At 39.3% G+C, this 13,972-nt stretch overlaps 1 protein-coding gene across 1 annotated transcript; it reads right to left on the bottom strand.

The window, feature by feature from the left end:
- Positions 1-1,949: 1,949 nt before the first annotated feature.
- Positions 1,950-12,650, bottom strand: LOC106160226 (uncharacterized). The gene is made up of 12 exons (XM_086994174.1): positions 12,496-12,650; positions 10,118-10,251; positions 9,737-9,858; positions 8,912-9,158; positions 7,530-7,721; positions 6,988-7,017; positions 5,961-6,110; positions 5,434-5,604; positions 4,523-4,699; positions 3,807-3,958; positions 3,459-3,554; positions 1,950-2,452 (listed from the first exon to the last, which is right to left on the bottom strand). The coding sequence occupies exons 2-11, from the start codon at positions 10,248-10,250 to the stop codon at positions 3,459-3,461; spliced, it is 1,470 nt and encodes a 489-aa protein (XP_086850300.1). The 5' UTR covers position 10,251; positions 12,496-12,650; the 3' UTR covers positions 1,950-2,452.
- Between the last annotated feature and the right edge of the window lie 1,322 nt (positions 12,651-13,972).

Raw genomic sequence — 13,972 nt, 5'->3', positions numbered from 1 at the left:
GATTTCCCAAGGTCCCAAGGATTTTCCAAGGCGTGCAAGGTCTAAATGACGTCCAAATGACGTCAAAATGGCGTCGACAAAATGGCGTCCACTAGATGCGGCGTGGACGCTGGTACTGCAGGGACAAAACTTTTAAAATCGTTGATATATGAAACAGAGAAGTCAAAGCTTAATCCCATCAAACTGCATTAACAGCTTAATGGGTTATTCAAAATTTTGGTGTTTTTGGCTTAATTCATTACCTTTTTTTACTAGAACTTGTCATATGTAAGACGCAAGCGGTTCAGTGGGTTAGGCAGACCTATGTGGTCTCACTCGAGACGCTTTTTACCTCATTACAGGGGTGATGTATGTAAACACGTTTCATAGGGTTTTCTTAAATTGAAAATGGTGTTCTTAAGTTTTGTTACACCTAGGCTTAATGGGGTGTCAGTACTACGTGAATGATAATATAAACAGACATTTGCGGTAGACAGACGCGTTTGTAATGTCAATGAACTCATACAACCTTACCCTCAAACAAGATATTTGGTATTCTAGAGCGCCTATCTCTCTCTCTCTCTCTCTCACACACACACACACACACCACAACGTATAATTTGTTTCCGGTCGTGTGAATCGCCCTTTGAATGCAAACGGTGTTTTATTCTCTTTTTCAAAATTAATGTTCATCATTTTCACTGGGTATGAATGTTTTTTTAATGTCGAAATGCTTAAAATGTGTAGAAAGATCACAATAAATGGACGGCTGGCTATTTCGATCTGAAATTTTTCACAATACCGACCCGACACGACCAAAAATGAATCGGTACGACCAGAACAGACATGACCCTACCCGACACAAACAGACCCAACCCGACAGCTAATGGAAGTCTAGGTCTTCTGTTTTAATTTGATGCGATACATGGAGTTGACTTTTTAAAAGGCGTTATTCAAGTTTTTTAATTATTTGTGAAAAATTTGGATATTTCAGTCAAAATATGTAAGGCGATGAGTGGGTGGCTTTATTAATTGAAAGCAGTGTGAAGATACATCGGTGGAAAAGTAGGCTACTCTCAGCAGTAATGTAGGGGGCAGGGGCAGAGGGGGGGGGAGAGAGGAAGAGAAGTGACTGCCAAATTTAAAAGAACAAACAATGCTCACCATGTGCTACAAATTATTTGGCACAATTTTGGAAAGGAGCATATTTTTCAGAATCAGATATAAAATCTCAATTTAAATTTATTGTGAGTTATAGAATAAAGGTGCGGACTGCAGCCGGGGGAAGAGAGAGAAAGAGAGAGAGAGATTGGAAATATTTAGCTCCATCCCCTATGAAAGGTCAGAAATATCTGTCACAAGTTCCCCAACCTTTACCAATGGTCTACAAATAAATAGTCAAGGATTCAAAGCCTAACATGATTTCAATCTGACGTTGAATACTACAGTGTACTCTAGATTACTGACTTGGAATAAAAACATGTTCTTTTCGAAAAGCAGGATGATTGGGTCATTAATTAATTAATTAATTAATTAATTAATTAATTAATTAATTTATGTATTCATATTTTCGAAAATTATTCTTTGTATGTTTTGGCGACATTTTGCATATAAGTGCGCATGCCAAAAATATTATTTGTTCACTTGAAATTAGCTGAGTGGCTTAGTTTAACAATATGTAGGCTCCTTTCGAAAATCAGCATGGTGGGATTATTTATACAAAAAATACTGTTTACTGGAATATGCGTGTTTATGTTAAAAGAAGCAATGTTTTCTTTTTTTTCTTGTTCCGTGTCTGTATATTTGAAAGCCTTGCTGTCTTGTTGCTGTTGTCCTTAATCCCACATCGCGATTTTTCTAAATACTTAGCGTCCCCTCTCTCCCCCCCCCCCCCCCCTCACCCGGCTTAAATCTGTTTCTTCCGCCCCCGATCAAAGAGAACTTACAACGAAGAAAACAGTATGCACATGTTGTAGGTAGCACTTCGTTGTTTATTTTTTAGACAGTTTTTCACTTCTCAAAACTACATAAGAGTGAACTAGGTACCCGATCACTGCAATATGGTACCATAATGCTATCAATATGTTATAAATATTTACTATACTACGTGGGAACATTAATATTTGTCTACTTATGTCAATTTCAACCGATTAGTATCACAACACTAGAGGTATCTCACTTGAATAGAATATATGCCACCAATAACTTCATTCCGCTGTTACCTATTCGTCAACTGACATCAAAACACAGTTGTCATGTTAAATGCATGTTTTTGATTTATTCTTAAATACCATTATATTTAAGTACGAGAGTTTCGCGCCAAAACGGTTAGGTTGCTCTGATAGGACTGTTCCGTTGCATCAAGGCTGTTAAGATTTTCTCCGTTATAACAGTTAGTCATGGGGGCACTGCTTCAATTCACAATATGTGCTGAGCATCTTAATATTGGCAGGCGCAATATTACACGTCCATTCTGAAAAAGGAAATGTTTTTAGTGTAATAAACCACAAGATATAACGAAAATGGCGAATGAAAAACAGCTGCTGCTGCAGCACTTAATCCAAGTAGCAACAGTGACGTGCAAACACCCTACCAATACCACACACACACACACGCACGCACGCACGCACGCACGCATGCACACGCACGCACGCACGCACACACGCACGCACATTAAAAGCAGTGATAATGTACTGGTACAATATTAATGTCGACATCTGACAGAGACAAACGAGGCTCAGTATGTCGCATCCACCTTCTGCCCATCCCCTTATGTACCCAGCCTTCCCCCACGTGCCTCTCCCACTTTCCCTTCCTCCCCTGCCCCCTTCCAGATGCCTTACATCGGTGATTCCTATCCCAATCTCCCATGTGCCGCATCCCACCCTCCCCTTTCCCTCCTCCCGCCCTTCCATGTTCCCCTTTCTTTATTCCCCTTTCCCTCTCCCCTCCCTTTGGCCCCTTCCCACCCTCCCCTTTCCTTCCTCCCACGCCCCCACGTGCACCCTTCTAAACTCCCCTGCCCCTTCCACCCTCCCCTCTCCCATATGTCCCTCCCACCCTTCCCTCTCCCATATGTCCCTCCCACCCTTCCCTCTCCCATATGTCCCTCCCACCCTCCCCTCTCCCATATGTCCCTCCCCCCTCCCCTCTCACATATGTCCCTCCCCCCTCCCCTCTCCCATATGTCCCTCCCACCTTCCCCTCTCACATATCTCCCTTCCACCCTCCACTCTCCCATATCTCCCTCCCACCCTCTCCTCTCCCTCCTCCCACGCTCCCAAGTGGCCCCTACCGAGTCCTTCTCCATTCTAAATTATTATGTCCCTCCTACCCTCCCATATATCCCTTCCACCCTCCTCTTCACCCTTCCATATATCCCTTCCACCCTCCTCTTCACCCTTCCAGATGCCCCGGATGCACTCTGCCGTGATCCGCCGAATATTCCGTAAGATGTCGCAAAATTCCCGGAAACCCACCTAACAGCACTGGTAGGCGATCCTTATCTTGGCGATGTCGTTCCCAGCGCATGCGTTGTTGGTGTTACACATGTATCTTTGGCCATCGCATAAGGTCTGAAATAATAAAATTCAGTTCAACGGCTTAAAGTCTGCCTACTGTATTTCAGTTACTACACACCGATATTTCACTCCCTTTAATTATCGTTTTGGCTACAAGGTGATTTATTGTATTAGGACAAACGCCCTCAACCAAAAAGTCTGTGAACCTGTAAAATATTTTATACCAAGGTTTAGTTTATCTTTACTAGCGCGTTTTATCTTCATTTATTTATTTTTCATGTCCTTTAAACTACGTGGCGAACTGACCGATAACATCTGTGCTTTGTACGGTGCTGCAATACACTGGTTGTCTGACAAGTCACGGCACTCTTGCACCGCGATGATCTTCATGGGACCCTCGTTATTGCAGTTCAACAATGGTCCCTGGTTACTGAAACAGTTATGGCTCACCGCTTTGGCTGAAAGTAGAGGTTTTGAAATCTGTATTGACCAATAGTAAATGATTTGTAAACAAGGTTGCTTTCTCCATATAAGGTGTGGCACGCCGACGGCAATTAAAACTTTGACCGCTTTCAATTTTAAAATTTCTATATTTTTCCCTTTGTAATAATTTCTGAAACAACTGGGTCGGCCTACATCAATCTAGTAACAAAAATAACATTAGATATCATTATCTGTAATAAATATACTCCAAACAAAAATAGCTTTAATTTATATTTTTACATAATTCTCTGCCTCTGTCCTTATTTCAACGGACAACACACTGGTTTTTTTAATACTAAGCTTTAATGATCTTTAAGATAATCTAAGTAAGATTTATTTTACAGCCAAAACCTGCTGTCGATTTTTAAAATCAGGGAGAAATTTTATCTGTAAATATTGGTTTAAAACACATATCTTTTGAATATTTTTTAAAAATCTATTACAGATCTAAATAGAACTGCCTTGTTTTGTTTCTGGTATTATGTATATACTTTATATGTGTAGGGGTGAGAAATGTCTTGAATCCAGTGAATACTTACGTGTACAGCACGGCTGTCCACAGGACTCGGTCTGCATACTGCTGCCTACACACATCTGTCCGTTCCCCTGTGGGGGTGGACTGTTACACAGCCTGGTACGAGAACGAACGCCGCCAGAACACGACTGCGAGCACTGGGACCACTGGGACCACATCCCCCAGTTACCGTTTACGTCGACTGGAAAACAGACGGAAAGAGGAGGTGAAATTCGATTTCAGAGTTGAGGGGAACAGTCAATACAACTTATTTTGATTAACAGACGCTTTCTTTAACCTTGGAAACATTTCGTGGATATATTTCACAACATAATAAGGTTTATTGTACTTCTTGGAAATATATGAAAACATAAATTAAGTGTATATATAAAAATATAAGGTACTGTATTAAAAATTGGACTAAATAAAAAGTGTACTTTTAAGAATAAATACTGAAGAGAAAAAACTATGAATAAAACACATTATTTCTCTAAAAGCTAAAAGTTCTTGAACGCACTGATGAGTGTATAAGCAATAGGGAATTGCCTATTCTTTAACCAAAGAGGTCTCGTGAAGACGTTTGGCTGCCACATCGGCATTAAACGTATTCTTAAAAGTCCCTTCGTCCAGACTGCTCAGAAAATTATGATCAGTACACCGATATTAAATGTCGATCTTCACAATCATTGCACTTCAATAATAGCCGGTCAACATTTCCAAGGAGTTTTCTAATTTTTCGGTACTCAAAGATTTCAAACAGGTTTAAGGACTGTAACTGGGCAAACGTTTCTGGGCAGATTTACATAAAAAGTGAAATTGGCAATTGAAACTTTTCATTTTTGTTCTATTATTATATCTATGGAAAAGCCTTACGCTGATTGCGTCATTAATGAATATCACACCAAGCATGACTTAGTAGACGAAGCATAGACTTACTGACACAGGGACCGCTGTTACAAGCCTGAAGTTCAAGGCCGGGACCTTGACATTGGAAGCCACCTCCTCGTGGTGCAGGATTGGAGCACGAGCGGATACGACCTCTGAAGCCGCCATTACAGGATGCTGTGCACTGCGTCCACATTCCCCACATCTGCCATCCGCCGTTCACTAAAATGTTAAAAAAAATATTGTGTAAAAAAAGGTGCGTTATAAGAGAAAAATTTGCTGTCCTGCTGAATTATACGTCCCTTGAAAACATGTAACTTTCACATAATTCTATTTAAGTCAGTGAACGTTATTTACTCTAAACATGCCAGTATAATAGTGCCAGTGTTATTAGCCAGAAGCGTTAGTGGTTTAATGAACCGAAGACAGATCTGCAGTCATAAATTCATAAGTATCTAAAAGTCATATAAACATATAAAACAAAAACTAAAATGTAAAACGTCAGTACCAATTACGTTATCAAACTAGGTCAAGGTGAAACTAGGTCGACATCCTAGAAGGTGAAGGTCGTCTCTTACCAGGGCATTCCTGGGGGTTACACGTCCTGGTCTGCACGGTGACCGGGTTACAGACGCCGCAGCACTCTCTGTACCGGGACTGGACGCCGCCTCCACAAGGACGGTCACATGGAGAGAAGGGACTCCAGGGTCCGCACTGTGGGGGTGGGGCTGGAATAGGGACAGAGGGGGGATAATGTTGATGGAAATAGAACTATATGGCATGCCTTCCATATATGATATAATGTATGGTAATATATCATATAAACAATTACCATATTTTACCATATACCATATAATTATGATATTTGGTATATGGTAATACATGGTAATCGTTTATTGAATTTTATATGGTTCTTTGTCATATTTGTCACCTCTCTACAATACAAAATACCATAATATTACAAATAATATATGTAACGTATACATCTTTGATGTATTTATACATGTACATGTAGAACCAATCATCTCATATTATTTTAAAATAAGACAAAATTCTTTTCTGAATAAAAATTTATTTTACTGGTTGCTAATGTGAATGTGATTATGTTAATGTTTATTTAATACCAAAAAGAAAATGATAAAAAATCGGTTGAAGTGTAGTCGAAAAAAACTGCTTGCTAAAATCATGTCTATGTCTATATAAGTAATATGCCTTTCACATTAACCTTACCCGCACGAAAACGAAGTAGATACTCCAGCGCAGTAGACTACTGCAATCATACTGCAAACATGTTTCAAATCTGCTTCGATGTGGGAGCTAATTAGCATATTTGAAACATGCTTCTATCATGCTGCTAATCTACTGCATTAATGCTCCTCCTCTGTACAACCCTATGTAATTTTTGAAGTAGAATTGCAGTAGGCTATACTGCATTTCTACTGCAAATATGCTCCACACCACTACTGCGTTAATGCTTTTTTGCTACTTCGATACTACTGCATTTCTTGCGGGTAAGGTATTGGGAGAAAGACATACAGATTCCCTCAGACTCTCACACACACACCTACCCCAGGTTAATAAAACAGGTAGCAATCAAATACTTACTTGGGGCGGGAGTAGTGCTCATTGGAATGTCTGGAAGAAAAAGTACAACATCACAATTTAAATATTTTCAAATGATTATGGATAGTTAGCTTAACCTGTGGCTTTACTTGACATCAATAGCTCCTATACTAGTAGTTAAGTTGCTAGCGGTCTGAATAAATAACAATCACAAGGTGTAGTAAGTACGTGTATGCAGAACAAACATTGAAAAAAAAAACACACGGGCAGTTAACTGTATCTTTTACCGATTTTAATTGGTTCTTCCTGCATTTTACACATAATTGGACACAACTCCCCCTTTCCAGATTAAATGACTGCGATATCAGAGGTAAAAACTGAGCTGATTCTATTGAATAAGTTCAATAAACGATGACTTACACGTATTTTCCTAGAATCAAATGTTACACATGTGCTTCATATATATACCGGCCGTATGGGGGACGATTGACAAATGATTGAAATGGAGCCAAATCTATTCACATAGATGTATCTGAACGGATCTAAATAAATATTCAATAAGATCAGTTAACAACATGACTTACCAATACAAGCCTTCTGTACAATCTTGGTGACAATAGAGTTCAGTGCGTTCAGGTCGCTGACCTTGAGGACATTGGCTGGCTGACCAAGAGCAATAGCCAGCAGTTCCTGGTCGTCCGTGCTGCCCGCTCCAACAGCGATGAAACTGAGGCCAGAGTTCATCAACTCCTGGGATACCTGACTAACTGGGTCGCCTGGAAATGTTCAACACAGAATGTGAGGCAACACGGTCTTAAACAAAAATAGGAACACGGAGTAGCCTGGAAATCTTCTACACAGCATGTGAGGCCAGAATGATGTAATATCGGTATTAGAAACACTGGGTTGCCTGCAATGTGCTATGAACATTTAGTGTACGTTATTTGCCTAAACATTCTTTAAACTTAGAAAACATTACATTATATAATTACATTACATTATATTACATTACATTATATCATTATATTATATTATATTATATTATATTATATTATATTATATTATATCAGGGCCAAATACATCAAACTGGTACTGGTAATCAAATGGACTAAGGTTTGTTATTGAAGATACATTCAACTCAGTAGAACCTTTGCCGCTGTACGTAAACGATAAGGTCATTAACCAGACACTAGTCGTGGGTTCACTGGAATCAAAGGTACCGCTTAAAGGTACCCTTACTTTATTTACACGGCCTGTCAGCTTCTTCGTTTTTCGACACCCATGTGCATTTGAAGTTTACCGCGTTAAGAACAAACGAACATCCAGTTATCGGTTTTTTGGTTGACCGTTCTATAGTTTTAGTTATCTAGAATAGTCTGCGAAGTAGTTCTTGTCTCCTTCTATCATTTGTGATCGGCGCCCAAAATTGCCCTCAACAATTTGTAAGAGGTTATGTTTTCTTTACGGTTAGTGGGTTTGTTTGTTTGTCTGAGTACAGCATTACGCAAAAAGTAATGAACGGGCCTTAATGACACAATCAGAATATGTCACAATGGCCCAAGTAAGAAATGAATATATTTTGGTGAAGATCGTTTGATAAATTAAGCAATTAATATCAAGATCGGTTACAAATGGGCCAACGTAATGGAATTTTCAGGATGGTTCAGAAATGGACCAAGCAAGAAAGGGTTAGGTTTTGGCGATGATCTATCTAATTAACCTGATCTGCCTTTATCCCACTTTCAATTTTACTTCTGAATTTTGATATTCAAATTTAACTTGATAATTCCTCATATCATTATTACCAAGATAGACACCAACTTCCAGCTTAGTTGTCAGATATCATATAATCATAAAATGTGTTTTATATCTGCCACAAACACCCGAAAAGTGTTGGCTGGTGACTTTGGCAAATTTTTTCGCCATGATTTCCCCCAGTCTATCAATAACCGTGAGAGACCCCTACCTCTGTTGGCCTTGCCGTCTGTGAACACCACGGCGATTTTGCTGACACCTGCTTCAAAACGTGCACCGTACTGCGCCTGCGTCAAGTAGTCCCTGCATCTCCTCATGGCGTCCCCGATATTTGTGTTTCCTGCAGAATAGGGCAGGGTGGACAGCTTGTTCATTATGCCTGTGACAGACTGGGGTTGGTAGTTGAAATTGAACTGGTCGGTGACCACTTCGTTGAAAGAGACTGTCGATATTTTGACCTAGATAAAAAAGTTAATATCTGTGAAACTCAAATAGTCAATTAATTACTAACTTTAATTGGATTGCAGGTTTATGTTGAAACGGTTAAGGATCATCTGCATGCCTTTGAAACCTACCCACATTGATATATTTTATGCTGAAAAGCTTTCTATATTTCTTTTTTAAGGAAAATGAATTTTGGCAATTAAATCATAAATCCCGTGCAAAGTGCTTTCAACGTACGCAGATTGCCAAATACGAGTTGAATTTATCATTATTAAAGGTTTTCTTTCATTTAAAATATCTCTGAAGTTGTTTTGGTGTGAAAATAAAGGCTGCACATGGTTAGGTCTTTGAAGCAAGCAGTGGCGGGCACGCACTTGTGTACCATTCCACTGAGTTTTTTCAAACAGACGCTCTCGAGAAAACTACGAAAAGTACCAATTCTTAATTTTGCTGTAAAAAGATGTATACCTGAAAACCATGACTAACCTATGGCATCGTTATGAAAATGTCTGTTTTAGAAGATGTTATTTTATAGATTGTATTCCATTTAAAAAAACATTTACCGTGGAGTGACCCATTACCAGTAGCTTACCTGTTGTTGTGACACTGGCAGATACTGGACGACATTTTTGGCAAAAGCTATCACCGTATTCCAGCCGTTGTTTCCCAGGCTGCCTGAGCTGTCCAACGCAAAGCAAATGTCTGCTTTGCAAGCTGAAACAAACAGAAAGAAAGACGGCTGCAGTTCTCGATATCACAGATATTGGAATCGCGTGTAATTCTGTTGCCGTACAACAGACTTCCGGGCACGATTGGGAATTAGTTTTCAACAGAATCCCAGATACGCTAATGGGCAGGGGATATGATACCTTAGAAAGACAAATGAACGAAAAAAAAACAATAAATAAAATGGATAGGTGAAATAAACAGTGTCAACCAGACAGGGCCACTAGAAAGACCTGTTCATACTTACTTTGTACGGTGTTTACTTGGGCGGCATTAAAACCAGCAGCTGCCAGTAGCTGCCCCTGTGTGTTCGCACTACCCGCGGCTTCCATACCGTAGACCACGGACAGAGCCACTGCCAATACCACCAGACGCAACATACTGGAACGTGGAATAGATTGTGTTACTTTAATTAATGCTATTATTCCAAATTTTAATTGCTTAATCAGTTTGGGCCACTGTTTTTAAAGAAGGGTGAAGAGTGCAAAAATCCCAGAAAATTTACCGCATGTCACATTATTTCTTTGGAGAATGTACACTGTATAGGGTGTTCTGCTTTTGTCTTTCAGTCATATGTTAATAGACGAGATATTACAATGAAAGGAAACTTCCTTGACAGGGTGAAAGTTCGTGCTGTTTCCTTTCAAACCGTCACCCCTGTCAACCCTGTGCCTTTATTTCTCTTCATATCCACCGTCGCATTAAATACTAAACGTTACCAAGCATTCCCCCTAAATGGCACCTGGCAAGGAGCCTCTTAATGCCCTTTAAGTGACAATTTAGAACTGGATCATTGATGAGTTTCAAAAGTTAAATTACCCATAGAACGTGATGCGTGACATGGTCTCCCTCGTATCACTTGAGGTGAATTGTAAAAAGGCTCACACCAGGTGCACTGAAAGCCCTCTGCGCACCTGGAGATTATTTAACTTCAGCTACAATGTTAACCCCGGCTTCTGACAGAGATGTTGACATTTTTCTCATTGTATTTTTGTTCGAGAAACAAACCAGACGCATAGCCGGCAATTCCAAAGGAGAAGAGTCTTTTTGAAAAAGCGGACCATTTACCAAGAACCTGTGTGTATCTAGATCAATTTTTACCCACAGCGGATCTTTTCCCGAGAAAAAAAGCGGTTCGTTCGACATCCGCAGCGCCATCTCCAAGCTACGGGCTTGCAAATCGTTGTACATATACTTCCGGAGATAGACATATTGTAATTCTTACAACTTGATCATCACTTGTAGCTGAGCAGACTTGATATTTATCCCCTCGCTGTTCACACAGGATTATAGTAACTAACAATTTTAAAATTATGTAGAGATTTCTTCATTCAGGAAGTGTTTCTTGAGAGACAAAACGATCTCCCGCATTGGCACTGCAAATCATTACGAGACAAAAAGTTAATTCTAATAAAGAACAAAAATGCCATCTTTCACGTCATGGAATTGCCATTACCTTTGGTAAACCTACGACAATGTTGATTGCAATAAATTCTGAAGATTTAATGAAACAGCATTTGTACCTGCATGTAGCCCTAAATTATTAAACATGCCCAAATGACCACCGCTGTCCAGACCTACGAGTAGGCCAGTTATGCAAATGCTCATCAGGTGTAAGGGCGTGGGCGGCGTTCACGGACCACGTGCGTAGACTCATAGTAAAGCCCACACACTTTCCAAAAATGACATTGTCCACATAAGAGATTGTGGATGAATTTCTGAGATTTTATAACACGTCCATCCTTCATTTTATTTATGAGTGCCAACTTTTCCTAACTTTTACGTGTGACTGTAATATATGGGTGACTTTTTAACACTTAGAGACACGATTCCGTTCTTTTTCTGGACAACTTAAACATCCTGAATCATATTTGAATAAGCAAGCGTAGCACAAACGATTTTTTCTTGCTTTTTACAAAGAAAGTAAAACGTTTCACTCTCCTCTTTATTGTTGCATACACACACGAGGTGGAAGAATGTTTTGTGGTTGATTCCATGCTGTTGTCAGCCATTACTAAACGAATCCATTGAATGTTAAAGAGAGGTGTCACTCAGAAAATGGTGGAAGCAAAGCAAAGGAAATAGTATCATGTTACGAAATGTTCAGAAAACGACACACAAGCATGCGTTATTGCTCAAAAATTGCCCAAAAAATATCGAAACCGGTTCACTTGTTCATCAATGGCAGCAAAAAGTATTCCCCGCACTAAAAATGTCACGCAAAGAATGAAAATTAAACTTTATGTTGGTCGCCCACGTGGGGCAGATATTTGCAGTAAGAGCTCCGACATTCCTTTTTTCCTTTCATCTTTTAACTTGATAAAATAGAGATCAAAATGATTCAACGCTTATAACATGCACATGCTAGAAAGTTTGTTTGCATCTGACTCTATGCTAAATTGGAACACGGCAGCGGTTCGTGCTCTTAATTTACAATATCGAAGTAATTTGATGAAATGTTGTTCAAAAAAGAAAAATGTATAACAAGACAAATAAACCGTAACTCAACAATGCATCTTTTATCAAAATTCAAGTTAACCTGAGTCAGAGACAAGGATTCTCTTGCTTCCAATACTTGATATCATCTCCCCCTTCAGTGTCTATATGTATAAAAGGCTCACTTACTTTTTTTGTAATGGTTCCTCTCTGCAAGCACCTCTTCTAGCTACTCAAGTGCGCCTCTTTCCACCAACCCGTTACCTATATACGCATATACAGGAAACGCAGCGGTAATACTGGCAACCTGCTAATCTTAAAGACTTGCAAATTTTTCCATTGACTATGGGGCTAAGTTTAATTGGTAGTTAATATGGCCATCGCAACGGTTCAGCATTTTTCAAAGCGTAAAAAGGCTCCATTAAAAGTTTTATTCGCATACTTCGTTACAGTTGGGTGGCTCGTTGGTAGGTGTCCGAATTCAATATTTACCAAAAAATCCCACATCTGCATTATATTATGCCACGAAAAGTGTGGAATTATGACATAAAGGCAGATTATTTGGTGTGATTGTTACAATTTCGTGATGAGGGCGTCCCCAAACGATGTAATAAAATATGATAATCACAACATTGGATTTCAACTGCTACACATAAAGTGCAGGCCGAAATAAAAACCGGTTTAACATTCAAAAACGTCAGACGACCCAGCAATGAGGCTGTCTGTAGGGGTCATCCTCAAGAATGAGGAACAGTATTAGGACCTTGGTCATCTTGCTGATAAACACAATTTTAACGCAATACTGTTGGTGCTGTTTTAACACAAAGACTGGTATTATTCTTCATAATAGGTATATGTACTATTCGCGTTTGGGAATGTCCCAAGGTCTCATTTTTTATGTTTACATATAATGCAAATTCTATTCATCCTTTGCAATTCAGTCCACAAAAAGATTAAACCTCTTCAATAAAAGTACCTAATGTCGATCTTTTCTACTGAAATATTCATTAAATGGCGGTCCATGTGACTAGCCAGAATGTCTGAATTCTTTTTGAAATTAAAAATGAAATAAAACAGCGTATCTGAGTGCGGGGTCGGGCCAAGAAATAATTTGTGAGTGAGAAAAAAATCAACTGCTAATTTCATCCCGGACAGGATACCTTTAAAGGTTATATGACTGGTACAATTCTAATAAGAACATTGACTGGGCGCTTTGGGCCACTGCCCTTTTATTCCATGCCAAATTAGGGAGTATATTTCTTACTACTTCGTCGTTTTTTGTTGTTTTTTTACAAGAGACTAAGGATTCCCCTCCCCATTTTTGTAAGTAAGGACTGTCACATTCCTGTGATCACCCGGGAAAATGAAATAATTGCTCCATCGTGCTTGTTTGTTTATTTCCAGCATCAACGTACACCTTGTGGCTTTTCTGGCTTCTGTTAATTAAGACTCATAAATCTCTCCGACCCACCTTCGCTTCTACACCTTCACCCAGCTGTAGAGATTTAATGAATGAGGAGCAGCAATAAGGAAACAATTAAATGAAATAATTGCCGTTTTAATCGGCACAAACACATCTTTAAACAGTAAATAAAACGTGTCCCATTATCCTTAACCCCATGCCTGTTTCTTCGACAGTAACCATGTATTTTTATTGACTTGAAAT

This window comes from Lingula anatina, chromosome 8, assembly GCF_051362555.1.
Source record: "Lingula anatina isolate TDL-2025a chromosome 8, LinAna3.0, whole genome shotgun sequence".
NCBI classification, from domain to species: Eukaryota; Metazoa; Brachiopoda; class Lingulata; order Lingulida; family Lingulidae; genus Lingula; species Lingula anatina.
This window is presented reverse-complemented; position numbering and strand designations above follow the sequence as displayed.